Source organism: Anser anser (assembly GCF_964211835.1).
Source record: "Anser anser genome assembly, chromosome: 16".
In the NCBI taxonomy this organism is placed as follows: domain Eukaryota; kingdom Metazoa; phylum Chordata; class Aves; order Anseriformes; family Anatidae; genus Anser; species Anser anser.
Genome location: NC_139737.1, coordinates 1,010,394 through 1,037,280, shown reverse-complemented (window position 1 = coordinate 1,037,280; position 26,887 = coordinate 1,010,394). Strand labels below are relative to the sequence as shown.

Genomic DNA, 26,887 nt, shown 5'->3' with positions numbered 1-26,887 from the left:
TCGCGGTTTGTTTTCCTTCAAACGGCTCCCAGGCCCGCCGCGCGGCCCCGCCCCTCGGGTGGCGGCGCGCGGGGCCCGCCGTGTCCCGGCGCGGCCACCGTCGCCGAGCCCCGCCCCGCTCCCCCCCCCCTCCCGCGCCGAGCCCTTTGACCCCGTTGTTATGCCGGGCCCGAGCCGCCGCCGCCGCCGCCGCCTCCTCCCGTAGCGCCCGGAGCCGCCCCCGCCGCCCCGCCCGCCCCGCCCCCGCCGCCCGCCTCGCCTCGCCCCGCCCCCGCCGCCGCCCGCCCGCTGCCGCCTCCGCCGCCGCCGCCGCCGCCCGCCCGCGCCTAACGGTCCGCGCCGCGCGGGAGGGAGGGAGGAGGAGGAGGAGGATGAAGGAGATGAAGCAACGGAGGAAGAAGGAGCGCACGTGGGCCGAGGCCGCCCGCCTGGTGAGGGGGGGGCGCCGCGGGGCCGGGACGGGCCGGGAGAACGGGAGGGGGGCGGGGGCGGCACCCCCGGAGCGCCCCCAGCCCCGGGCCGCCCCCCCACCCCGGGCCCACCGGGACGGCCCCTCGCGGCCCGGGCCTGGGGGGGGGGGGCGGCCCCGACACCGGGGGTGTCCCGGGCCCGGTGCCGCCTCCAGGCCGCGGCGCTCGGCGGGGGGCTCCTGGGGTGGGCCCCGGGCTCGGGGGGTTCCCGGGGTCCCCTCTGCCCGCAGCCCGAGGGGCCCGGAGCCGCCCCGCGCTGGGAGCCGGCCGCTGTCGGCCTCCTCCCGGCCGGTTGGGGCTCGGGGGAGGAGCCGCAGCCCCCCGGGGGGAGGCCGGCGGGAGGTCCGGTCCCGGTACCGAGGCTGGCTCTGGGCTGTCCGTGCCGGTGGCCGTACTGAGCCTTGGGGCTGGCGTCAGTGGGACCGGGAGCCGTTTCCTCCCGGGGGTCAGGAGGTGCAGCCGTGTGTGCCCCCAGCTCCGCGCTCTGGGGACGTTTGTGGAGCCCTCAAACTTCCCAAGCGGGGCCCGCACAGGCGGGGTGGCTCCCTGCTGGCGTCTGCCCACCGCAACTTCCCCCTGTGAAGCGTTTGAGCCGCGTCCGTCCTGAACCCAATTTGTGAACAAGGGAACATAACAAAACCAGCTTGGGCGCCTCACAGGTAGCGAAAGGCGAACTAACGAGCGGGCTCCTCTCGTCGTGATGGTGCATGGTGAGGGGCTGACGGCCACCACAGCCTGGAAGCGCCTCGTGCTCTGGCCCCCGGGCAGCAGCCGCTCTCCTCGGGGCACCCTGAGGTGGATCTCTGCAGATCCCAGGTGCCGACGCGCGGATCGAGCGGCGATCCCGCCACTGCTGTACGGGCGTGAGCGGATTGCTGCCGTTACCTCCGTCGGCGGTACTCAGCCGCTGGTCTGCGAGGATATGGGCGTGCTCGCTACGGAGGAACGGATTTACAGGGCTTGAGGGTGTTCTCCTTGCTTGTTTTTGTTTGTTTGTTGGGCTGTGTCGTTATCATGTCGTAACGCGGTGAGGTTATGTCTCGGAGGGCACGGGCATCAGAAGGGGACAGCACGGGCGAGGCCGGCTGAGGCTCACCTCACACCGAGCGTTCCTGCGGTGCGGGCTTGGTGCGTGAGGCTGGTTTGGATATCCGAGCGCGTTCTCGCTGCTTGCCAGGGAGAAACCTAATCAGACAGGCATCTGTCTTCCAGCAACTTGCATAATCTTTTGTGTGAAAATGATAATGTTTTTGACCAACGTGACGTCGCTCGAAACAACTGGGAAAGGGTGCAAGCAAGCCTCTGTAGAACTTGGGTGCATGAATCCGGCAGTGTGGTGCCGCACCCTGCGCTCCTGGGAGGCCCTGGCTCCGTGGGGCGCTTGGCTGCGGGCAGTGACCCCGTGGCTGGAGCAGCGCTGGGTGATCTGGTACAAAATCCCCTCTCGTTCAAATGTCCTGAGCTCTGAGGGATGAAAAATCCATATTTATGGGCTGCCCAGAACACCACGTGTGGCTGGGTTTCTAAGAAGCCGTTCCCTGACATACCTCCCCACCCTCGTCGAGCGATGGGGAAGGAATCTCTTCACAAACACAGCTCTTCTCACCTACTGCTCTTTTGGCTAGAGCCTCGGGCGCAGTCACAGTAGGTGCATGAGATGCCTGAGCCTCAGCAGCATCTTAGAGCCATTGAAGACCCAGAAATAGAACTATCTCCTACTAGATTATCTACTTAGAGAGACCTGCAGTTGCGTAGCTGCACTTCCAGCTTGCAGGACTGATTGTAAATCCACTAAAAATAGATCTTTATTTAACACTAGGCTTACACATGCTCCCTGTCAAAATGCTTTTAATTTTCCTTTCTGACGCACGCTATTGGATTCTGCATTCCTCTCAGTGTTTCCGAGAATCACAGGCAAAAGTGCTTTTTAGTGTTGCTGCTCCTACGGAGCTAATATCATGCACATTCCATAAAATAAGCCTTTAAAGATTCATTCGAACACCCAGAGCTGTGGAACCGTCGGACAAGTGCTGTCAGTGCCAAACACCTCCACCACTGGTGATTTCACGGGGGGAGCGATGTGAGCCTCCATCGTGACGGGCGTAGGAACCCTTGACTGTCAGTGCTACAAATCGTGGAGGGGAAAATCCTCGTGGGTTGGCTGCGGCGTCGCTTGTGCTGAAGGATTAACATGGCACGGGCAGCTTCGGGTTGGGGTATGGTTGCTGGAGGCTGGGCTCCGCTGGCTAGCGATGCAGGATCTTCTCCCAGTGCTTCCGTTAAGTAGTCTGTACACTTAATATAGCTGTTGATTGGAAATTGTTCCCCTGAGCGCAGATTCTTTTATCTTTATGTAAATGCTCATTCATGCTCAGTTTTAGGCTGCGCTGTGTCTGACACTTGAGAGAGGTTTTGTAAGCTGTGAAGAATTTCCTTGTTTTTTCAGAACAGGCGTCTTCCCTTTTGTGGATCTTGCATCTGCCCCTGGAGCGATGTGCTTCCCCTTGTCAGCCTGTCCCTTCAGAGTGATGGGCAGTGACAGATTACGAGGGAGGCACAGAAGAATGGTAACCGACAGAGGTTTTCTGATTGGCGAAGGAAAAAGTGTGATGGAGCTGTATTGACAGGGAATTAAAATTGTTTACTCTTTAAAGAGAAGACAAAGAAAGTGATAAGCTATATTCAAACTCCTTGTGTTTTCACTGTGTGTTATCTCAGGGTTTGTGGTTGTCCCCTACCAGGTTAGCATCACTTATTCATGTGATCTTCAAGCATCTGAAAAATCCGTATAGGGTGGATGTCATTTAAGAAATTCCCTAATCAAAAACCGTGGCTGAGCTCTACAGTAACGTGAGGTTGTTTTTTTCCTTATTTGCAGAGGTTGGGAGGTAATATGGAGATCCAAGTGGTCCCCTGCATGGCGTTTTTTGGAAGTGTCCCATTCGCACAGCCCCGCAAGGCAGGCAGCAGTCTCTGTGCCTTGACACGTTGCTGCAGTGACTCAGTTCTAGATGCTGCTGATGTAACTGGGGCATTTGGGTTCCTCTGCTGCTTCTCACACAAGTCAAACTGAAAGCCAGTATCATGTTGTGGAGCCCTCTGAAGCCTGGTGACAAACAAAATCAGGATTGTGCATCACTGTAGCCATTACATTTGGGGAATTTAGATCGTGATTGTGATCAAAAAGTTCCAGGCCCAATACCCGTTGCCACTTTTCTTGGCTGTTTCGGGCCATGTGCAGTTCTCGCCCTCGACCAGACCCAGAGGTCTGCCGTATCAGTGTCTTGCGTTCAGGGAGCAGCCCTGTCTGCTTCGGTGGGAGGCAGAGGGTGCCAGGCAGTTGTAGGGTTATCCGCTTCCAAAGAAACGTGGTGGTTTACATCTACTGCAGCTTTTGTTTGGTCATTGTTTCCTGATGATGGGGGTAATCTTCTTATCGCCAAAATGTCCGGTCCTCTTTCTGTGTCATTGAAATTCTGATTTCTAGATTCTTTGGAGCAGTAAGTTCCACAGGCTTTAAAAATAATCAATGGCCTCTTTAATCCTTCATATGTAAGTGGCAATTCTGCGCTTCCTATGATATATGAAAGGATGAGATGTTATTTATTTTATTGCCTTTTTAATACCTGACTTTACTCGTTTGCTTTCAAAGGCAAGCAGTCAAAATCTTTTTAGTGTCTACCCATAATTTTTTCCATATCCTTTACCGTTATCGTAGTCCTTTTCTGAGTTCTGTCCTTCTCTGACAAGAATTGACTCTTACCCGTGGTACCCTTCTTGAGGTGGAGCGAAGCTGAGATGAATGCAGTAATCCAAGGAAGGTACGCTTCTGAATTACGTAGCTGGACAGTGATATTTTTATTGCCAGAAAAGTACTGGATTCTCTGCTGAGAGGTAGGAAGGACGTGGTATGGAGGACGTTTTCCATCGCTGAGGACCTCTGCCCACTGTACAGAGTTGCAGGCTGGATGTGGTAGCAACGTGGTCTAATGCAGATTGAAGTCTGGTAAAGCTCCAACTGGCTTTCGTGTTATGGCCAAATTCTGCTGCTTTTTTTTTCTTCTTTGTCTTTATATTTCAGTTAATTAGGGACCAAACGAAGGTAGGCCTGTTGTAATGCTTACCGTCATCTTGAGGTAGCCTGAAATTTTTAGCATTTGTCTTTTGTAGATAAAGAAAGTTCTAAATGGCATAGCGTTGTCTCTGAAGCCCGGTTTATGGAGTAGTTCCGTGAATATAGAGGCAAGTTCTGTGATGACACCCGGTGTTTCTGTCTCTTCAGGTGCTGGAAAACTACTCGGATGCTCCCATGACCCCAAAACAGATTCTGCAGGTCATAGAGGCTGAAGGACTAAAGGAAATGAGGTTAGTATTGGTGATCTCATTTAAAACAGTGTGTGTGCATGGAGGGTGAGGAGGCCTCATACAAAGCCTTGGCTTGTTTCGTGTGATTCTGCCTCATCTCTAGCCCACTTTTCTTCCTTTTTTCTCTTTCCAGCGTGGTAATTTCAGATTACGTTACAGACATTTATATACTTTTTTCATTGACAATAACTGGAAGCTTTTCTTGGATTTTTTGATAACATAGAGAGCCCCCTTCATCCACCTATTGTGTAATAAATGCCCGTTGTGGATTTGATTCCTGTATTGTGTTGCATTTGCCACTCATATGTTTCTCTCGTAAGTAGCTCCTGGTACTTTCTACTATTGTGGCTCTAGTAAGTTTAAGTTCTGTCTCCTTTGATGCTTCATTTCTAGAGATTTCTAGAGCAGACATTATGTAGTAGGAGACTCAGAAAAGTCTCTTTTGTTTTATATTACTGTCCTGGCTTCTGCTCGGGTTTTTGAGCACTGTAGTAGTGCTGCTTACACTGTTGTGGTTCTTGACATCGTGCAGAGGATATGTCCTTTTCGATCTGGAAAAAAAATGATGTGGAACTTAGGAAGCTACAGGAGTGGGAGATTACTTTCTTCAGTTAGGTTCCTGTGAATCTCTATTTCTGTGAGCCAGTAGAAAATAAAGATTGTCTTGCACATCAAAGAAAGTAAGTAGCCGTGACAGTCCAAGTGCGTCAGTTAGTGCTGTGTGGCACCCCACCAAAAAAATAAAGGAAAGGATGAGGGTTTGAGGGCCAGTGGCAGAAGAAGCAGTCTTTTCCATCCGCAGCCTATTGACTGACTTCTTCAGAAGCCAGATGTGCAGACTTTTTCTAGTCATGCTTACCTCCTCACCTTGATTCTGCGGACCGTTTCCCACCATTTGGTTTGCATTCTTTGAACCTGTATTCTAACCAGCTACAGAAAGTAAACTGATTTCTTCTGGGACCCAGCAATTCAAAGTGTTAGCTTGTTTCTGCTCCGTATTTGTATGTGAAGTCAGGAAACAGCTGTGATGGTTTGAATAGTGAAAAACTTTGATGCATGTAGAGGTGTCGTGGGTGGGAGTTACCATTGTTTGGCGAGGTGCTGTGCCACCGCGTTGCTGCATCAGTACCGGAGCTGCTGGAACACCCAATTTGTGGCTTGGGATCCGTACCGAGTAGATCTTCTGTGGTTTGGATGCGGGTGGTGGTGTCACAGCCCTGAGGCAGGCTTTTAATGAAAACTGCCATATATCTCTGTTTTAATCAATACCCTGCATCTTTCTTAGATCAGCCCTGTTGCTTAAGCAGGTAGATAGCTGAAGCCCTATGTGCACAGGCTGTCCTGTGCTACAGGTAACAGCAGATCCATTCTCTCAGACCTTAGTTATTGTGATGTTCTCCCAGTTTTGACAAGTGACCTGTCACAGCAGGTAGCTAAGGACTGAACTTTGCAGCATGCGTCATGCTTAACCCCACCGAGCTCCATCATTTGTTTAGAGGCTGGTGGTTTTCCTTTGGGATGTCTGTTTTCTTCCCGTTATTAATTCTCTGCTTTAAGCAAAGACTGTTTCTTCGCAGCATAATTGTTCAAAGAATACAGGCAGTGATCCTGTCTAGCTAAATATGCGGCAGACTTTCCTGGTCCTTGAATAAAAGGCCTTCCTGAAACTCCATTTCCTGAAGGAAATGGCTTGGCGACTCAAGATGTGGTTTTCCCAATCAATTTAAGGCAGTGTTGTCCAGGTCCGGGGTAACGCCAGCCCGTCGGAAGGGTCCTGGCCCTTAGTTGTCCTACACGCCCTGCGCACGAGCTGGGACGTTGGCGTCCAGCACCAGAGCTAAATTCTACCTCCTGGGAAAGTTTTAACTGTTTGGTTTTTCTTCTTTGGGGCAAAAAGCATGGTTTGGGTTTTTTTGTTTTATTGTTGTTTTGGGGGGTTTTGGTGTTTTTTGCCATTCTAAGAAAATGTGTTCTGTGTCTGGTTGGCTTGCTGGGTGTTCCGTCAAATACAGAAGGGAAAGCACTGTCTAACAGGCCAGAAGGCTGGAAATTTTTTTTCATAGTATCTAAAAATGATTGAGGGTAATTTCCTCTGTTGCTGAGGCTTGTGAATAAACACCCAAAAACCAAATGCATTGAGGGTGGTAACAGAAATTGTTCTAAGTGCTGTTTTCAATTTGAGAGTGATTTTCTTTGAAATGTTTTGTCTCAATCCAATTTTCAGTTTCAGTTTTAATAATTTTGAAATCAATATTGCTTTAATGTCTCTTCCAGGTAACTTTCTGCACGCACATGTGTGACTTATTGGAAAACATGAGGTTACATGGCACAGAAGTTCCATCAGTGTGAGCGTAGGCTGCTCTAATCACAAATGGCAAAACCAGGCTGGTACATAGGACTTGACAAATTAGTTCATCAGACCTTTTATATCTAACTCTGCCAGTGCAGTTCTGTCTATTAGGAAAGACATTTCAGAAATACGTGTATAATTTTTGCTGACTTTTTGTTTTTCTACTGCTGAGTAAATCTGTTTTTTAGTAAAATCAATCCAATTCTGAAAATTTGAAGCAAAAAAGGAAGGCAAACGAATAATACAAGTTAGGAATGGCTAAAGAATGACCAGGAGTAACTTCAAAATTAGCACGACATTTCCTGTTTTCTGCAGATTGCTTTACTGTGATGTGTTGAGGCTAATTTACAGGTCAAACAGGAAAACAGTAATGCTGTTCAGACTGAAGAGCCTATCCCATAAGGTTAATAAGTATCATCTTTGTTCCCCTAAGTCAGATAAATGATGCTAATTTAAACAGATCTTTCAGGCCGTTTTCTTGATCCGCCCCCCTCCCTTTTTTTTTTTAAGTTGTTGTCTGAGTCTCTTTCCTGCCTTCCTCTTTTTCAGTGGCACTTCTCCCCTGGCCTGCCTCAATGCCATGCTCCATTCCAATTCAAGGGGAGGTGATGGACTCTTTTACAAACTGCCTGGACGGATCAGCCTGTTCACGCTCAAGGTAAACGTTGAGTTTCTACTCTCAGGTGAAGGCCAAGGTGCAAGTTCTGCTTGTTATGCATAGCTGAGTGTTAAACTGTTACTGAGTATCATGTGAGCTGAATGTGCTGCGTGAGATCATCCTGTGAAAGTATGTCTGGAATTCATTATTTCACTTTAGTTTGTACCTTTCAGCTATATTCAGCCATAGGTGATAAATTCATTTTAAACCCCCTTATTATTTCTTGAATTGCACAAGCAAAATAAATTCTTATTCCGGTATTTGGAGTTCAGCTCAGGTGGCTGATTATCAAAATGGTCCTGTTACACTCCTTTTCCAACGGCCACAAGGGAACGCGGCCAGCCGATAAATTACATTGGTCTGAGAACTTGTAGCTCCGAGTAAAATCTCAAATGGAAAATGTATTTTCATTTTCTCTGTTTGGTTGGTGTTTCACTGCATTCTGTGTACAGTTAGCATCACCATCTTCCTCACATCTCAAGGTCTCTCCGAAATGTTTTTTATTTTAGTCTATTGTCCCAGTAATCATAAATGTTGAAAATATTTCTGGTGTCAGGCTTTTCTTCTGCATTGTTTTGTACTGTTGGATTCCCTGATAAATATCAGCTTAATAGACACTGGTATTTTGGCTATTTAATTTGCATCCTTTTTTTCCTGCTGTCAGAAAATTTCATTAATTTGTCATACTTTACTGAAAACAGATGGAATTGAAATGGCTTTGATTATACAAGTAGTAAATGCATCTACTAAGCTTTCTATCTTAGTAGTTGGCAACTCTGGTGATACCTGTTCTTTTAGTAGTAAGAATGAGATGTTTCTCTTCATTAGAAACTGCTTGCTTGTTTCTTGCAGAAAAGCGTGATATATTAACCTTACGTATTTTGGATATATTTGAGTTATTCATCTAGGAAGTGTCTGTGAAGTGTGCTGATAGTTTGGATGACTTCCTTCCATTAGGAGCCTAAACACGCTTAAAAATATCTTACTGCATCAAAGGGATTAAAATAGGGAAGATAAAAAATCTAAATTAAAAGCTACATCCACTAAACCATCTGTTCCCATTGGCTTAAGTGGTAGTTGTTGGGAGGAAGGACTGTAGTCACCTGAGCTTTGTTTGCCTGTTTAGAAGGATGCTCTTCAGTGGTCTCGGAATCTGTCTGTGCCAGAAGGGGATGAACTGGAGGATACAGCAGACGCAGAAAGTTGTGAGTCCAATGAAGCAAGCACTGTGAGTGGTGATAATGATGGTAAGTGTCTGATAATGTTAATCTTAAGTTATAAGCATCTACTTCTGTGTCTGACCGAGTGCCCATCTACTTCAGTGTCTCTTGATGAAACCTCCTCTAATGCCTCCTGTTCCACTGAATCTCAGAGCAAGGCATCCTCTACTGCCAGGGAGAGCAACAGAACAGCTTCACAGGTAGGAAAATGTGGGACTAATGGAAACACAAAGCCTTTGAAGGCGAGCTTTCATTGCTGCATGCTGTTGGGATTAGCATGATGACAGGGACTAGGTGTGCGCAGGTGCCTCAGGGAGAGTTATGGGCATGTCTCCTTAGGTGAGAAGTTTCTATGACATGGAGGGATCATATACAAGGAGATAATTTTGAATACTCTGCTATTTGTAAATGTAATTAATGACTGACGCATGAAGATTTACCTAGGAGCTGGGTGGTTCTTTGGGAAATATGGTACATGGATGATTAACCTGTCTTTCTATAATGTCTTTGTTTCTTTGTTTTGTTCTCGTTTTCTTTCTGGACCACAGACAACCAAACAAAAGAAAAAGACCGGTGTAATGCTGCCACGTGTTGTTTTAACACCACTGAAAGTAAATGGGGCGCACATGGAGTCTGCATCTGGTGAGCATTGCTTTTGTTTTGGTGATTTTTTGCAATGACTATGTAGTTAGCTTTTAATCAGTAGTCCCTAATCGTAAGTTTGACTGAGGGCTTCTTTAACACTTGCTGAGAATGCACGTGACTGAGTTGTGCTGTTAAGTATATGTTTATCTCCATCAAAATAGCTGGTAACTGGACGACAAAACCCTGTAATAGTGGAACTGTTGTTCTTAGCAGGTAATTTTTGTATGCTAAAACCACTCTGCAAGTTGGGCTTTTGCTACTCTTTGCATGGTTTTGTGAGATTGTTTTGCTTTTAGGCTTCACAGGAAGGCATGCTGATGGGGAGAGCAGTAGCACATCCAGCAGTAGCAGCAGCTCTTTGGCCCTGTGCAATGCCACCTTGCGCAGTAGAACAGAAATAAACAGGGATCCGCCACAGCTACTGAGAGGTATTCGAAAGCCCACGGCTGGTAAGTGCTCCTGATTAAAGTTAGGAGAAAATCATCCATAAAAGCAGGCAGTGTCGAAGTCTGTATATTTCCGAGAAAAGAACACCAGCGATCTCTTCCTTTAGAGGGCATATGACAATCTTAAGGCTCTTCATCTGGACCTTCCTCTCTGAACCACAGTGAGCCAGTTGTTGAGAAGTTTGCCTAGTCTGAAAATCAGTATCAAGAACTGTACCTGAATATGACAAAAATATGACCTCATATCAAAATTCCACATGCATGCTTACTGTTAATTAGCATGGTTGAGGGAGCCATTCTTCACACTTGAGTATTAGAGTCTTTACTCGTTTTGCTGCAGTAGTTTATGATGTGGGGTTTTTGCCCATAATGCTGAAACGTTTTGGTACAATAATGTTTATCATATTTGCCTGTCCTTAAACTACAGGACAAATGAAACGAAACAGGGGTGAGGATATTGACTTCGAAACACCTGGTTCCATTCTTGTCAATACAAACCTGCGAGCTCTGATAAACTCCAGGACATTTAATGCGCTCCCATCGCACTTCCAGCAGCAGCTTCTTTACCTCCTTCCGGAAGTTGACAGACAGGTATGAAGGTGCAGCGCTTGGGTGTTTTCCACTCGCCATGTAGCCTCCTGCTTGCAGAACATCTGAAGGCAAATGTTTTCTCTTTGACCTGTTTTTGTCCTGTTAGGTTGGGGCTGATGGGCTGATGCGTCTCAGTGGCAGTGCTCTGAATAACGAATTTTTCACCCATGCTGCTCAGAGCTGGAGAGAACGACTAGCTGATGGTGAGTAGGTTTGCTTTCTTCTGTGGTTGGAAGATGGGTACTCATCTTGTGGGCTTTCTTTGTTTTTCTCTTACAGTTAGCAAGTGGAAATCTAGTCCAGTTTGGCTGTATATCCGGCTGTATTGCCCCCAGTTTTTATCTCTTTTTTCGTTAAAATCAAAGATATGTTTTCCTTAAGTGCCATGGGACCTTCAGAACAGAATGGCGGAGGTGTAAAGTAATGTTAGACTTATCTTCTGTTAAATGGTGACCTACATGTGGTAAAATAGAAGTTGTTTCGTTTTTTTCAGGTTTGCTTGAGGGTGTGTGACTGTTGTCCTTAAGTAGTTGCAGGCAGCATGTAGATCTGTAGTAGGGTGGAGAGCAGCATGATAACAGAAGATCTGTCCTTCAGAGGGAGAGGGAGCTACTGTACTATACTATTAAAACAAAAAAAGGTTACACTTGCAAAATTGATTTTGTTTGGAACTGAATTTCAGTATCTTGCTTTCATGTAGGTGAATTCACGCATGAAATGCAAGTTCGAATTCGGCAGGAGATGGAAAAGGAGAAAAGAGTGGAACAATGGAAGGAGAAGTTCTTTGAGGACTACTATGGACAAAGGTAAGAAATTTCGCCTCCTTTGTCCTGTTGGATCTATGCTTATGAAGGCGGCAGAGCGTTTCTGCTTGTGGTTACCTGAGAAGATGTGGCATAAACTCCATGTAAAAATGTAGTTGTGGAGTGAATCATTCAGACTGTTGCTTCAGGGGAATCCTTAAGTGGAATTGGCTTGGTCAGAGCAAAGTTTTATAGCCTCTTTATTTTGTTTTCGAGACAAGTGAATACTATTTGTTTTCCATCACAGATCTTTACATTTTCTTATTTTCATCATTCCCTGTGACAGTAATGTGGGATAGCAGATGTACAGGTTATCTCATTGCAGACTGACTTAATGAGGTTTTGATGAGTCTCTGCTTTGTAATGTGTATGTTACTATGTATAGTGGTGACAGTACAGCTATAAATAATAGATGAAATGCTTAAATTAGGATGGGCTTTAGCTTTTAACTAGTTTTTATATTTGCCTCACAGGTTGGGCTTGACCCAAGAAGAATCCCAAGAGCAGAATTTGGTGCAAGAAGATGCTGAGAACAGGACAGGACTGTCTGTTAAAGGAGAAGCAAGATTGCCACGCGGTCCTTCTACACGGCAGAGAGATGGGCACTTCAAGAAACGCTCCCGGGCCGACCTGCGATGCAGAGCCAGGAGGAGCCTGTACAAATTACGTGAATCTGAGCAAAAGGAGGCTTCCAAAGAGACTGCCTCTGTGGGACCAGATTCCTCTCTTCGTAAAGAGACCAAACCTGAGATGGACCTGAAGAAAGACGATCCGACAAGCGCTTCTACTGCAGCACTGAATCCAGAGAGTTCAGAACTGCATCTCTCTCCGGAGACTTCCAAGTCACACAGTAAATCCGAAGATCCGTCACTGGCAGCTGCAAGCAGAATTCCTAGTTTGCCCCAGGAGAACTCAGCTCGGGAGTCAAAGGACCAGAAGAGGAAATGCTTTGAGGAGGCTGCCTCTGCATCCTTCCCCGAAAAGAAGCCCCGGCTTGAAGATCGTCAGTCCTTTCGTAACACAATTGAAAGTGTTCACCCAGAAAAGCCACAGCCTACTAAAGAGGAGCCAAAAGTCCCACCCATCCGGGTAGGAAAGAGAATTATAGCTGCTTGGTATCTCAGGGCTGTCATGCTTATTAGCGTCAAAACATTATTGAAATGTCAAGCGTTGTCATCTTAGCAGAAGTAGTGGAAGGGTTTCATTGGCAGAGCTGGCGAAGTACCTCAGATTACCACAGGTTACTATCTTGTTTAGAAGGGCAAAGAATGGAAAATCATTCCAAGGTCTTTGCACAAGAGCGCAGGGTAACCTTGACTTTGTTTGCATTTCTGCGGATACAGAAATCACTTTTCCTGAAACTAGCTGACTTATTGCTAAAGAGACCTTCAAATCATGTTCTTTATCCTGTGTAGTTTCCCAGTTCCTTTCCTTCGGGGGCAGAAAAGTATTCCTTCTGACTTTTGCTGTTTTAACTAGAGGCATCCATCTTGCTAGCTTCAGAGTAGTCATCCTGATGTAAAGGAGACCATTTTGATTTCTAAAGTTCTGAAAGCAAACCACCCGTTTCAATATTCATCTGCTGGCTCTGGTAAAGCGGTGTTAATACTAAGTGAGCTTTACATATCGCGTGACAGAGCGCATAAGCAGAGGTTACGGGAACCATGCTACTTCTCTGCCAAAGTTTGTTTTTAAGTTGGAATTTTAACTCTTTATACTGAATTCTCATAACAAGAATTACGATGAACAGATGTTAATAAAATGCATTTCACTGTCTGTGAATAGTCGAGCGTTAGAACTAAGTGCTTTTCTCTTTCTTTCAGATTCAACTTTCACGTATTAAACCACCCTGGGTGGTTAAAGGTCAGCCAGCTTACCAAATATGCCCCAGGATCATCCCCAACACGGAGCCCTCCAGCCGGGGCAGGAGCGGGGCCAGAACACTCGCAGACATTAAAGCCCGTGCTCTGCAGGCCCGAGCCCAGCGAGAAGCTGCTACAGCTGCCATCGGAGGTGGGGGCGGCCCAGGCGGAGGGAGAAGCACTGACGAAGGAGGTGGCAGAGGAGAATCCAACAGCCACACAGAGCACAGGAGATCAAAGAGAACTCATGGAAAGCGTTCGTCAGATCTACAACGAACACAATTACTGTCGTCTCTCCGTCTAAATGGAGAAAAGGCTGACTCTGAGATGGCTGCTCAGGCAGCTAATGTGGATTCCTTTTCTTCAACACAAGACTCCTTTTCTTCAAAGAGTGAGGGAAGCGGCAATCCGGAACGCACTGCAGGCACTAGCTCAGGGGAAGCTCAGCACGTGGATGGCTCACCTAGCAGGCAGTTCTGTGATGCTGTGACTGGGTCATCGGCTGACAGCGCAACTTTGGAGAGGCGGGAGGAGAGCCCTGAACAGGTCCTCTGTGATGCAAGGACTGAAACCCCAGCTTGTGTTGCATCAGAGGAGAGGCAAAGTACAAAGCCGAAATGCCTGGTTCCTCCAGTAAACGGTCTGTCTTGTTGTCAGGTTCAGGGAACTGTCATCAGTCCTACAGGAGATGGGATTCTGTCAGAACTCAAAGGTGGTAGCTCTCCCCCAGTACAGTTGGATTATCATCCTGATGTAAAGGAAAATTCTTCCAGTTGTCCTACTCTTCTGCCAGAATTGTCATCAGGTGGTAAAGAATGCCATCAGCCAGAATGCCACGAGCCAGAAGTGATATCTAGATTTAGATGTAATGGCTCTGAAACATTTGTGGAACAGTGTACGAGAAATGATAGTGATAACTCCAGAACAGTGACTACTGGAGTGGAGAAAGTAAAGCCTGCACGGTATCAGTTCACACATGTGCAGGCAGAGAGAGAGAGTGATGGCAAAACAAGTAATGAAGAACAGAATACAGAGTCTCTGGTGAAATCCTCTTTATGTGAGGACTTCATTTCTCAGAGTAGGATAGATACCTCTGAAAAACTTGTGCAGCTGGGAGAGAGGTGCCCCAGAACAGAACCAGAAGATGTGTGTCAGCCACTGAGAGAGACTCAAGAGTTCAAACTGAATGGAGATGATGAAATACAGAGTACACACAGTGAGACAACAGATACTGCTTCGGATTTTGAAGCTGACATAGCTGATGAGAACGTAGAGATGGATATATGTTTTAGAAGTGTCAGCTGCAGGGAGGTAGCCAGGAAAGATTTCTGTCAGAGCAACGTTGAGAGACGTGACAGAGTTAGATCGAAGTTACCTGTGGAAACAGATAGTCTGGCCTATGTTGTGGACTTCCCTTCAGTTGCAGTGATGAGCGCTGCACCTCCACCTCAGAGATGGGGGCCGCGTGCACCATTGCCCCCAAAATCCGAGAGGCTGTCAGGTTCTGCTCGGCCCATGTCCTCAGTTGAAACCAACAACCCTTTGGTGATGCAGCTGCTTAAGGGGAACCATCTGCTGGAAGAAGTCATCCCAGGATCTCAACCCAGCGTCAAGCTGGAAGTTACACAACCACCTGCAGACAAACAGTCGGAAAGCCTCTCCATGCAAGTGGACAGAGGTGGCAGTTGCTATTTTGGCAAAGAATCTTCTCCAGATGTACAAGTAAAGACAAGCGCCCTAAGCAGGAGTGATGACTTCCACTCGGTGAGATCTTCTGTAGATTCCCAGGAAAAGAAGCGGGGACCAGGGGCGGCGTTGCCTAGAGCAGAGGATATGGAGAATCAGTCTATTCCAGAAAAACATTCCAAAATTGACTCAGCTTTAAGCTGCCAAGACCAACTAGCAAATGTGGCAAGTGCCTCTCAGAAGCATGAAGAGATGAGCCCTCAGGAAAGAACGTTTTCTTCCTGTAGCTTTGAAGAGCAAAAGGAAGTGTCCAAGAACCATTGGGTGCCACAGCGCAACCCACTAACAAATGTTATCACAAATAAAAGTCCCGAGAAGTTGAACCCATCTCCAGAGCCTCCGTTTTTATCTCCAGATATAAATTCTCTTGGTCCAAAACAGACAGGGAGTACACCGGCCAATAAAAATTACGTTGGAGTTCAAGGCAAAAAGCTCTTTGGTTCTGGTTTTCCTTGCAACGCCAGTGTTAGACTACATCACTCGAGGGCTTCAGATCAAGTTTCAGACATGGGGACCTTGGCCCCCAGCAAACAGATTCCTCTGGCCAAGAGCTGTGCATCTGGAGAAGGAATGCCAGGTGTAAGGGAAGAATGGACTTCAAAGCAGCACATGAACACCACAGGAGAAATAAGAAATGAGAATGTGTTGGCATGTGACAGCCCAACCAAGAATAGTGGAGAGAAGCAGAAGGACGCAGCACAAAGCCCTGTGGAGCTAACCGAGCACTTGCAAAGTGTTCCGCTGGTTATGGACCTGCCGTTTCTTAAGTTTTCAAGGGAACCAGGGAAAAGACACAATCACCCTTTGGAGCCTTCTTCCATACCTTCTCAGTTCAATATCAAACAAGCATTTTATGGGAAGCTTTCTAAGCTGCAGCTTAATTCCACCAGCTTTAATTATTCATCTAACACTCCAGCTTTTCCCAGAAGTCTTGCTGGAAGCATGATGCAGCTAACCCACAAAGCGAACTTTGCTGCAAACCATAATACATCCCTTTCTGTGCAGATGTTTGCTGATAGCAGCAGTGTTGAAGAAATATCGTTCAAGTGTTCGTGCAGCCTTAAAGCCATGATTATGTGTAAAGGCTGTGGGGCATTTTGTCATGATGACTGTATAGGACCCTCTAAGCTTTGTGTATTGTGCCTTGTGGTGAGATAATAAATTATGGCCATGGGACAAATTGTATATTCAGTGTGTGTATTTTGATAATGACTGATCCTAAAACCTGTACACAAAATGCTATTCTGTTTATAGTAGAAATGCTGTTACACTTTGTTTTGGTGAGGAAAGTTGACTTGCCTTCCCGCTGAAATCTACAGCGCAAAACCCTTTCTTGCTCACAACTACTCCACTGTCTGTGGGCTGCGCCCCACTGGAGCGATCCTTCTGCTTAACGCTGTTGTGGAAATACTGATTGTGCTCTGGTACACATGCTGAGGCTAACACCTGGCCGGGAGGCAGTTTGCTGTGGCAATCCGTGGACCCTCTGTAGAGGAAATCTTTACATCCAAAGGAACTGGAACAGGGTGTTTTCTATTTCAGGGCTGCGCTAGGCTAGCCCCTACAGTCTTCCACTCTCCCCTTCTGCCATCTCCATTCTCGGTTTGTGTGGGAAGTACCACTGCACAGTAAGTGCAAGCAGAAAGCTGCTCTGCAGGTGACGGTTCTGTACGGGCTCTGGATGCTGCAGGTGAACGTAGTGACCAGTGAAGCACTCTGCAGGTGGAGCCACGTGCGGCTGACCAGGTACTGGATGGAGCCAAGTGAGAGGATGCAAGAAGAAAACAGGTGGCGTGTGCCAACCGAATGCCTTCTGCTGGTCTGCAGGAAGACGCGTGGGCCGTGGAACTGTGTGCCTGGCTGAACTCTTGGACCAGCTGCTGTGACTGCCTCTTTTGGCTGGCTGTTGCTACAAGTTCGTGGGGAAAGTCAAAGGTTCCTAGAAGCTCGTTTAGGTGGCCAGCGATCTCTGTATTGTAGCTCTGCAATGAGGACCTTAACGTGACAGCATCTGACCACTTGCAAGTGTCTAGCTGTGCATCTGTGTGACGATCATCTAACATTTAAAGCAGTATTTTTTTTTTCCTTTTTTAAAAAATATTTTCATTCTTGGATGTATAAAGTGAATTATTTGGCTCCTGTAAGTATCCTCTATGCATCTGTTTGATCATGTATTTATATGTTGTACACAGTACTGGCCAACTCTGTAAATGGATGTAATGTACATAGAACATAAAGGGTTCTTTTTTTCCTTGGATTTTCGGGCTCTACAGCAGTATTGCATTAAAGTGGTGTTAGTTATTAATCTGCATCTGTAGTCAGAGCCACTGTATCCTGTCTTACCTAGCGTGAGGCTCAACATGCAAAGGTGACTCTCGGTTCTGACAGCCTCCTCCTCTGCCCAGGGCTCCGTGCTGTGTTGTGCAGGTAGACTGTGATGTAGAAGCTCGAGGACGACCTGAGGGGCTTTGCTGAGCTGAGTGTGCTTTACCGGTCACTCCGAGCTAGTTGCCAGCTGTCGCTGTAACCGCACCTCCCAGCGCTCGGCGAGAGCTGCATTGCAGGAAGGTGAACGGCCTCGTGCAGCCGTGGACTGGCAGAGAGCAGAAACTTGCCTCTCTTCCTCTTTGGAGTAATTACTTACCAAAAGTGAATTGCTTCAACGGGGGCAAAAGTCGGCTGTTCTTTAAGCACACAGTAGCAAGAAGTGTGGGGGTTTTATTTTTATTTTTTTCTGCTTGTATCGTATCTTTTCTAGCTCTATCCTACCTCCCTTCACCGTGCACTTTTTTTTTTTTAACTGAGGTGCAAGCCTGAGGGATGCAACAAGTGTAGTCTCTGGAAGGGTTTATCCGTAATGCATCTGACAGTCTCCTATTGTGGAAGGAAAGAGGTGACCAACTCCTGCGTGCACACGCATGCCCTGGGATGAGCTGAAACGCAGTATTAGTGAGGTCGGAGCGGAGGTGTGAAACCTGCTTACCAAAGATCGGGAGCAGAGCTGGGGTTCTCTGGCTCTGTCTCCTTCGGGGCCACTGTAGTGTACAGATTGAAGCGGTCTGGTTTGCAGAGCCCTCCGGGGGGGCCTGCTCATGTATGTCCCTTGTGGTATTGGAAAAATAAACACTCTGTAAAACCTCCATTTGTGGTTTCAATCCTCTTTTTCTGAAATCATCCGCTGTGCTCTTTAAGGCAATATTGCTTTTTCTTTCTTTCTTTCTTTCTTTTTTTTTAACTGGGAGCGCTCCAGAGCTTCTCAGCTCAGATGATTAAAAAGGGGGGTGCATTGTTGTCACAGCCTCATCCCGTCGTGTTTTATACACTTGCAGATAATTGAAGACGGTGCGCCTGCTGCAGACACTGCGTGGCTCTCGGGAAGCAGGTGCTGTAAAGAAGCCGTGTGGGTGCGGGGTGCTGCTGGAGCGAAGTTTGCACGAGCCCCTCCGCAGTGACGGCGACCCGAGCCGCCTGCCTCCCTGTGGCACCGGGCAGAGCCTCTGTTCCTGCTGTTGTACAGCTTGTATGTTGTGGTACTGCCTGAACGAGTTGTTGAGTAAATGGATCTGGAAACGTTTCCAAAAGCATAGCAATGAGATAGCAATTATATTGTTTTTTTGCGTTTTTTTTTTTTTGAAACTACCTGTAAACTTAGTTTATTGATACGTTCTCTTTTTTTTTTTTTTTTCTTCTAGGCAGGAAGCATTTTTAAAAAGAATAACCTGAAAGATCCCGGTACGTGCCTCACTTCTGGCCTCATTGCGTGGATCTTCCCCAAGGCAGGTGGCGATCTCATGCAGCGGGCGGCGGGGCTGCAGGGAGTGCTCGGATCCCTGCGGCAGTGAAATGCGTAACGTGGGTTCTGTAGTGCTGCAAAACAGCCGTGGCAGTGCTCCGCTCCCTGAGCTCCACCGCGTAATTAATGCCGGGCTGTTTGCGTGCACAAGCGTGGCAGTAACGGAGCCTACATTCCTTGGTCTGCTTGCTTTAAAAATAGTGATAAGACTGTAAGGCAGGGGGGGGGGAGCAAAAGCTGAATGTTTGCTCCGTTGGAGTGCAAGGAGAAGCTCTGTCCTAAGCACAGGAGAAGGTTAAAGCTCTGAATCCCTCGCGTTTGGAGATTTGTCTCCATGTAGCCATCGGTCCTAGCTGCGGTCTTTCGGCAGAGGCAGCCGGCTCGTCAGAAACCCACGGACCTCAGCTGGCTGAACCTCAGCTGCTGCTGCTCCAGGGGTCCTGTCCGTGAGGGGAGCCGTGGGCTGGGGCAGCGGCTGCTCTGGCACCGGCTTGGGAGGGAGAAAAGGGGGCTTGGGAGGGAGAAAAGGGGGCTGGGGCCTGGGGTCCTGCGCTGGTGGTGTCCTGACTGGCAGCCTGTGTCTGCAAACACAGGTGTCCTTAAAGATACCCAGGTAATGTAAGTAAGCTAAAAGCAAGGAATGCAAAAACTAAGTTGTTACTTAAGGGAGCTTTAAAATTGTTAAATAATTGAAATCAGCAGCTATATTTTATTGGTGTGGTGAATGGTGATGTCAGGATTCGTTATCTGCAGAACAGAGGAGCTTGGAGGCTTCAAAGTTAACTGTTATTAATGTCTGAATTTCGCATAGAATAAATACAACTATTTTTTTCCTCCATGAAATTTATCTGGTAAACAACCGATTTCCTCTCTCAAAGGCAGTCTCCTGCCCGCTGTTCGCATCGCGCTTTGCAGTGCTGCGGAGCGGCGGTCAGCCCAGCCAAGGCTCTCCGCGGCGGAGCTGCGGGACAGCAGCAGGCATTGCCAGAGGTAGGGGAAGGGCTCTGCACGGCCAGGCGACTGCTGCTGCTGGTGTCCGTGACTTGCAGCAGCACCTCTCTGGCTTGGTTTACAACTTGGGAACAGAGATTCCCCTGGGGCTTAATGTGTGTTAAAACTGAATTGTGTTCTGGAAGCGCTGGGACGTGCATTACCTACGTTAGCTCTGTGTGCACACAGGCGCACGTGTATTAACAGCAATTAATACGCAAGGTCCGTTTTGGGATGCGCTGTCCCAGCTGACCATTGACAAGTGCAAATGTTCAAGGCACCCTTTGGCTGCTCGCTCAAGGCTTCGGCAGCAAATCCCTGGGAAGGTCCTGCCCGTTCTGCATCACAGGTAAGTGCATACGCGTCAAAATGGGATGTTTCCACCAAAGCTGTGACTGGATTTGACTCATCTTTCCTCGGTCCTCCTGACTCGGCCAGTCACTGATCCCAATCAGGAGATTTTATCTACATAGTGCTTTGAGATAGACGTTTTATGGATGCAAAGATTTATTATACTTAATGAATAAAGCTGATAACGAAAAATCAGTATTTTCCATGAGGAGAGGGAGAACTTTCCACAAACTTCAATGAAAACTCCATATTTCCACAAAAAACAGACACTTCACAAAATTAATTTTGTCAAAATATAAATTAAGCATTAATCCGTGACTATCCCCACCTGCGAGTGCTAACGCTGCTCTCTACGGTAACTGCAGCTGTCTGTTAAGGAATGGAAAGCACAGCTTATGTCAAAACAATCGCATGGTAATTTATTTTTTTTCAAAAGACCTAAATTTAGAAGCTGTTTTGGTGGCGAATGACACTGACCTCTCGCGCGCTGCGGGGCTGGGGCTGGGCTACGCCTGTGCTGCGGTGAGCAGACGCGGCTGGCGATGGCGCGGGGCGCAGCGGGGAGCGAGCAGCCCCCGCTGGGTTTGATAGCGGAGGAGAGAGCCCTTTTTGTTATACAGTGTTTATTAAGTAGATTCAGTCTTATATATGATATACAGATTCAAAAGAAAAAAAGGATTCCACATACTTATGAAATCAGTGCATTTAGCAAGTAATACCATGGAGATAACAGCTTGATTAACAGCTCATTGGTCTTTGTTAAGTGAGGGGAACAGGGAGTTGGCCTGTGCTAATCATTCCACAAACAGAACAGAATTAAGTTGCATCACATATATAATAGACACACATTCTAAGAATTAAAATATTAAGCCACATTTACTGGAAAAATCCACAGTATATAACACAAATAACTCTTATCAAGCTCGTTGAGGAGGAAGTGCTCATCTGCTTAAGAGCCACATTAAGTTGCATAGGTGCCTATCTGCAAAAATATCATTTTGAAATGAATCAATTGATTAAGCAATAAAGTGTCACCTTAAAAGCTGGATTAAGTGCCATATGCTTTCTCTCTGGCCCCTCTGGAAAGCGCTGACTTTCCAAAGAGCCATCTTCTGCTTCGTTTTGGAGCCCCTCCGTCTCCCGAGGGAACGCTCTCCTACCATTTTAATCTGAAATTAACATCTTGGGCGATTTAACCATGTTAGTTAAAGTATGTTTCCAATTATGCTGATGAGTGTTTCCCCCCCCGCTTCCTCACGAGCCCCCAGTTGGCTCGATTGCTCTTCTCCATTGTTTGGACCCTAAATTGAGCTGGGCAGCTTTCACCTTTGTGCCTCCGATGTCAGAAGGAAGATGGTGAAATAGGAGGACTGTGCCATTTGTGTTTGGAGGTCTGGGTACTTAGTGAACTGAACTTCAGACTAATTCTCGTTTTGCAGCCAATCTTTAAATTGGCCGCTGGAAAAAAGTGATAATATCTTGTGCAAAACCCAAAGCTGTTTAAAGGGCGTTTCGATTCTGTGGGGTCTTCCTTAAGGTAGGGACGTGTGTCAATGAGGGTGAGTGAGTCTGTGGCTTTGTTAAGCAGACGAACCGGGTGAGGTGCATCTTCCTCTTCAACAGCAGGTCTTGCAGAACACACAGGGGCCGGGAGTTCTGTACATGTAAACAGTACACTTTCACTGAGTCCAAAATTAGGAGCAAAAATACAAAGGTTCACATTGGTCTTAGGTAGATACAGGCGAAGAACTGAGCTGTACAGCTCCGAAACAACCAAACAAAAGTTTCTAAAGCACCACTAAATTATATAAAAATCAGACCATGGACGGATTGTAGTTGGTATTCTGGTGAAATACTATGCTACCTTGTAAAAAGTTTTACAAAAAATTACAAATCAAAAGTATATTAACCCTCTGAGTTCAAAGCAGCATTTTTGTAATGAACTGGTACTAAATCCGACAGCCACCCGTGGGAGGGAAGTGGCCCTTTGGATCGGGGAGGTACAAGTTACATCTGCTCAGAATCCCGGGAACGCTCTCCCATGTAGAAACACCGTCATGGGAACCGCACATCCAGGGCAGGATGGTTGTATTAAAAAAAAAAAAAAAAAGAAAACACCCCAAAAAATCTATTTTCTCGATCCGTGATGAGCTTTTCTTAAACAAAAAAACATCCAGACCATTTGCTAACCCAGCATTCTCCTTTCACCTCTCAGAAAATCTGGAAAGCTGTTGTATTCTGCTCCTGCTCACTCCTTGTTGAGAACCTAGACTAGATCCTGACCCCTTCCTGCCTGGGGCGAGCACAGGAACGTGGCTGTGAAACAGTCCTGGCCCGCAGAGGAGCCACAGCTGGGTGCAGATCGGGTAAAGAGCACTGAGATGTCTGCGGAGCTTGCTCCAAAGAAACCATGAAGCTGTGGCTCACAAAAAAATAAAATGAGAAGAAAAAAAAAAATCCCTGACAGAGAAAGTCGTAGTCAATCTCATTTGTTTCATAACTTGTCACAGATGTGGCTGTCACCAGGGCTTTGGAAATCTGAGTCTGTACCATTCAGCTGCAAGTTATGAACATCAGTTGTTGTGACAGGGTAGACTGTTTAACATCCTTCCTATGCAACCATGAGTCTCATCTGTGTTCTACCAGCAGTTTAAAAAAGTGTAAGAGCTACTAAACTTTAATACATGCTAAGACAAGTTCAAAGGTGATCTGGTCAAGACAGCTAAAACTTGTATAAATAAAACTTTAAACAAACTGTAGCTGATGTCAATCTGTTCGTAAGCCCCTGGGTAACCTCTTTTTTCGGTGAACTGGATGGCAAACCTATGGCTAAATGTTCTTCAGGGCCTCTTACGGGAGCAGAGGCACCAATCGGGTTATAATCGTAGAGAGAGAGAATTCTGGGACAGCGATTGTCTCTGCCTCTCTTTCTTTAACATTAAGACTTTCACAAATGGCTGTGGTTACATATTTTGTAAAAGGTTTGTTACTTCATGGTATTCACACAAAAATAAATATTTACATAAATTCCAAGTATGGGAGGATGCAGTGGACAAACCAAGCAGGCTTGCGAAGTGCTGGGGAAAGCATCGAGTCTGGAACCTGGCTCGCGTGCGGCCGCCGGGGCTGGGGTCCTGCTCCGGACCCCAGCCCCGCTCCCCTGCCTGCCGGGCCGGGGGAGCCCGGCCCCAACCCGGGGGTGCTCCGGGCGGGCGCGATGCTCCCCGTTCCCGCACCAGCACGGCGCCGGCAGGCCTCCACCTTACCTCTGCAGGGATGCTCGGACTGCGCGGGACGGCCGGGAGCTACGTCCCTTTTCTCCAAATGTTAGGGGAAGTTTAAGGTTTGGGGAAAACAGTCAATGCAACGGCTCATCCCTTCCGATGCCGGGCCAGGCAAGCCTGTCCTCAAAAGCCGGTGGCTCTTTCTGTACTGAAACTAAGAACTGGGTCTAGGTTTTGTTTTTCTTCCAGTGTGTTGGGCGTTCAGTCGGCTACAAAGGCTACTGAACGAGCTGCCCGGGTCCACTCGTGGCGGGGGACCGGCCTCTGCTACCTGTAACAGCCCCGGGCCGCGCCAGCAGGGCTCTCTGCAGCTCCTGCCCGCGCGGCGCTCGCCCTCCGCAGAGCAGCAGCCCTCATCCTCAGGCTCAAAGTGGCCTAAAAAGAGAGGGGGGGGGGGGGGAAAAAGAGAAAAAAAAAAAAAGAAAAAGAAAACTGGCTCCAAGGAGAGAGAGTATCTCTGGTCAAAATGAGCTATATATGGTTTTGTACTTATCAAATCGATCTCGCGGTGACAATTCCTGCCCTTGAGCAGGGCCGGGAGGAGCCACGCCAGCACTGGGAGGGAGGCGGCGAGAAGAATTGGCGGTGTCAGGCAGCACTTCTTGCTGCTCTATATGGCTACAGAGCGCCTTGCATTGCTTGGCTCTGCTCAGCATCTTAGTGCCTGAGCGAAGTCCCTGGTTTTAGCAGCACTGGTAGTAGGTATTGCACTGAGCAAAACGAAGTGCATTATTGGGGGAGAGGGACGGTAACGGGGCAGAATGGTAACCAGACTATGTTTGTTTTTGTGTTTTTTTTTTCCACACTTTGGGAATTGTGGGCTTGTTCCAGGACTGTGGCCAGGGAGGGGGGAGGATCCTGGGCCCTGGAGGGCTTTTTTGTCAGGTCTGCTGCTGAGCGGTGCCCGAACGTCTTCTGGGAAGGAGCGAGCCGCTCGCTGGCGGAGCTTGCTTTCACGCAGAGAGTCCGCGCTAGCCTTTATTACACCCGTGCGTGGTTTCTAAATAGTTTATTCTCTTGTTGCAACCCCCAGTGTCGGTTTCACACAGACTTTTGAGCACAGCCTCCCTCGCCGAGGAGCGCGGCGCGAGCGTGGTCAGCGCGCGCTGGGCCAGCGGCGGCACCCCGGCGGGACGGAGCGCGGCGCCGTCGGTCCTTGGCTGCTGGTTTGGTCCCGGGCTCCTCCGTGCTGTCCTGTCCGCTTGTCTGCCACGCTTACAGTCACAGAGCCAGCTCGGGAGTCCTGGAAAAAGCCCACAATGGAGTGTGAGGTAGAATACAGATGGTGAACGCGAGACAGTGTTTCTCAGGTGCTTCCTTCCTTCCTTCTCTGATCTGCAATGACTTAAAAGAGCGCGAGACGTCCTTCTAGCCGGTCTGCTGAGCTTGCCGAGTCTCTGCAGGAGATTGAGCCCCCACTGCTGCTGCTACACGGGGCTGCTTAGCGCAAAGGTCTAAGCAGGACGCTCCCTCCGTTGGTCAGCTTCCACCTGCGCTTACCGGGGGCTGAGCAACCTACAAGCGCGAGGGCTGGATGGCAAACTCGCACCCTGTGGGACAAGGGCTCCCCAGAGAAACAGGCATAGCTGCCTGGAAATTAGTAGTGTAGTGATATGGAATGTGTTATTTCACAGGAATAAATTCCTTCCGATCAGACAGACAAAAAACTGGCAATCTGTACAAACTCAAAAGAATCCATTTTCAGAAAAATAAATTACTAAGGGGAGAGGAGGGTCCATTTCTCAATAAATATGTGATTCAGCTCACCTAAGACTTGGAAATTATCTGGGGACGGGATTCTAACATTTGGGTCCACAAAGGTTATTCTAAATACATCTGCAGCCCCAAACCTCCCCAGGCTCCCTTCTGCCCTTGAAAGTCCCACATCCTTCCAAGCCGCAGGTTTGGCTTCTGGTCAGCTGGACGCACGTGTGGTGGTACGGTTCAAAAATGTGTCCTTGTGCCTGAAGTCCCAGGTGCTTGGAGTGTAAAAGAAAACAGGTCTTTTGGATTCCACCTTCTAAAACTACATGTACCCACTGCTTCACGGGAGGACGATGGTGGTCCTGAGCAGGACACTGCTGGGAGCCTCTTTCTAGCAGGTATAAATTGTCTTCTTGACAGAGGAGCGACGCAGACACGAGGAGTCAGTTCTGCTGTAAAATGAGGTTTTCCAGTTCATCTGCGGATCGGAGCAGAAACGCCGCGGACTCCCGGTAGCCGGCGATCAGCTGCCGCACCGCGCTGATCTCCGTGGGGCTGAGCTGGGCAGCCTGCATTCCCCTGCTGGTGCTGTTGGACGGAGCCGTGCTGGAGGCTCCCCCTTTCATGCTGAGATCAGTCGGACCTGCCAAGGAGAAGCGAGAGGGAAGAAGCTCAGGACGAGGGTCCCCAGCCGGACCCCGCGGCGAGCCCCGCGCCGCAGCGCTGAGCTCGGAGCCGAGCACAGGTAAGTGGCTGCCTCGCCACCAGCCACGAGGGAAGGGACTTTTGAGTCAACATTACAAAAATTACTTCCTGCAGTCTGCCTCATCTGCTCTGCCGAAAGGGAGGGTTCGTGACCGCCGCCTGCCAGCCCCGAGCTGCCAGGCGCCGAACCTGCGCTGCCTGCCAGGGACGTCCCTGCCCCTGCTCAAACCGATCCTCCAGTCTCTGGTTTTTTTCCCCTGCACGTGACAAGTCACATCCTGCCCAGGGTGCGTTTCCCTGTTTTATTGTTGGGTGACTGCGGCCCACTGGAGCCCGGGGGCACTGGCCAAGAGGAGCCGCTGCGCAGGCTGCTGGCTCGGGCTGCCCGGACACACGGCGTGGTGGGGGGGGGCTGGATGTGCTCGCTGGGCTGTACACGTCTCTGGCTTAGTCCATAAATGAAATGGAGTCCTGCAAAACTTATGGCCTGCTCCACGGGCAGGGGTAATTTGTTCTCTGAAGTGTTTCTCTGCTCTGCCTCCAGCGTGCGAGTGGCTTCCAGCCACGCGGGCTTCTGCCTGCGGGGGGGACGGGACGCTACCGCCGGCCCCAGCTGCAGAACCGCCCCCGCACCCCGGACATTCAGCCTGCACAGAGCCACGGAACAACTGCATTCACCGAGATCTGGGCAACGTCTTCCAGTCGCTGCTTCAGCTGTGCGCACGTCGGTGTGCACAAGTGCACGCACACCTGCGTTGCCCAGTTTTGGTGGCTGCACTGGGAAGGCTTTGGCAGCAAAGCTGGTGCACAGCTCGAGGAGCGACACGTCCAGGTGAAAGCAAGGAGGAAACCGCATTTTTTTTTGCGTTGGACCGAGAGAGTCCAAACGAGGTACAAGAACCAC

At 48.5% G+C, this 26,887-nt stretch overlaps 2 protein-coding genes across 11 annotated transcripts in view; one reads left to right on the top strand and one right to left on the bottom strand.

Annotated features, from left to right (window-relative positions):
- Positions 1–265: 265 nt before the first annotated feature.
- Positions 266–18,298, top strand: ASXL1 (ASXL transcriptional regulator 1). 2 transcript variants are annotated; one of them, XM_083800958.1, is made up of 12 exons: positions 266–431; positions 4,753–4,835; positions 7,735–7,843; positions 8,970–9,090; positions 9,166–9,263; positions 9,612–9,705; positions 10,005–10,157; positions 10,582–10,745; positions 10,852–10,948; positions 11,446–11,551; positions 12,022–12,637; positions 13,372–18,298. In XM_083800958.1, exons 1-12 carry the CDS (start codon positions 372–374, stop codon positions 16,312–16,314), a joined length of 4,644 nt encoding a protein of 1,547 aa, XP_083657084.1. In that variant the 5' UTR covers positions 266–371; the 3' UTR covers positions 16,315–18,298. The 2 variants fall into 2 exon arrangements, with proteins under 2 accessions (XP_083657084.1, XP_083657083.1); XM_083800957.1 differs by having other exon boundaries at positions 8,970–9,263.
- Positions 18,299–20,723: 2,425 nt separating this feature from the next.
- The window catches only part of NOL4L (nucleolar protein 4 like), a 60,744-nt gene continuing 54,580 nt past the window's right edge, over positions 20,724–26,887 (bottom strand). For all 9 annotated transcript variants that reach the window (XM_083800962.1, XM_083800963.1, XM_083800966.1 and 6 more), the window contains one exon: positions 20,724–25,921. In XM_083800962.1, coding sequence (XP_083657088.1) covers positions 25,722–25,921 — 200 coding nt within the window. In that variant the 3' untranslated portion in view covers positions 20,724–25,721. The remainder of the gene's footprint in view (positions 25,922–26,887) is intronic.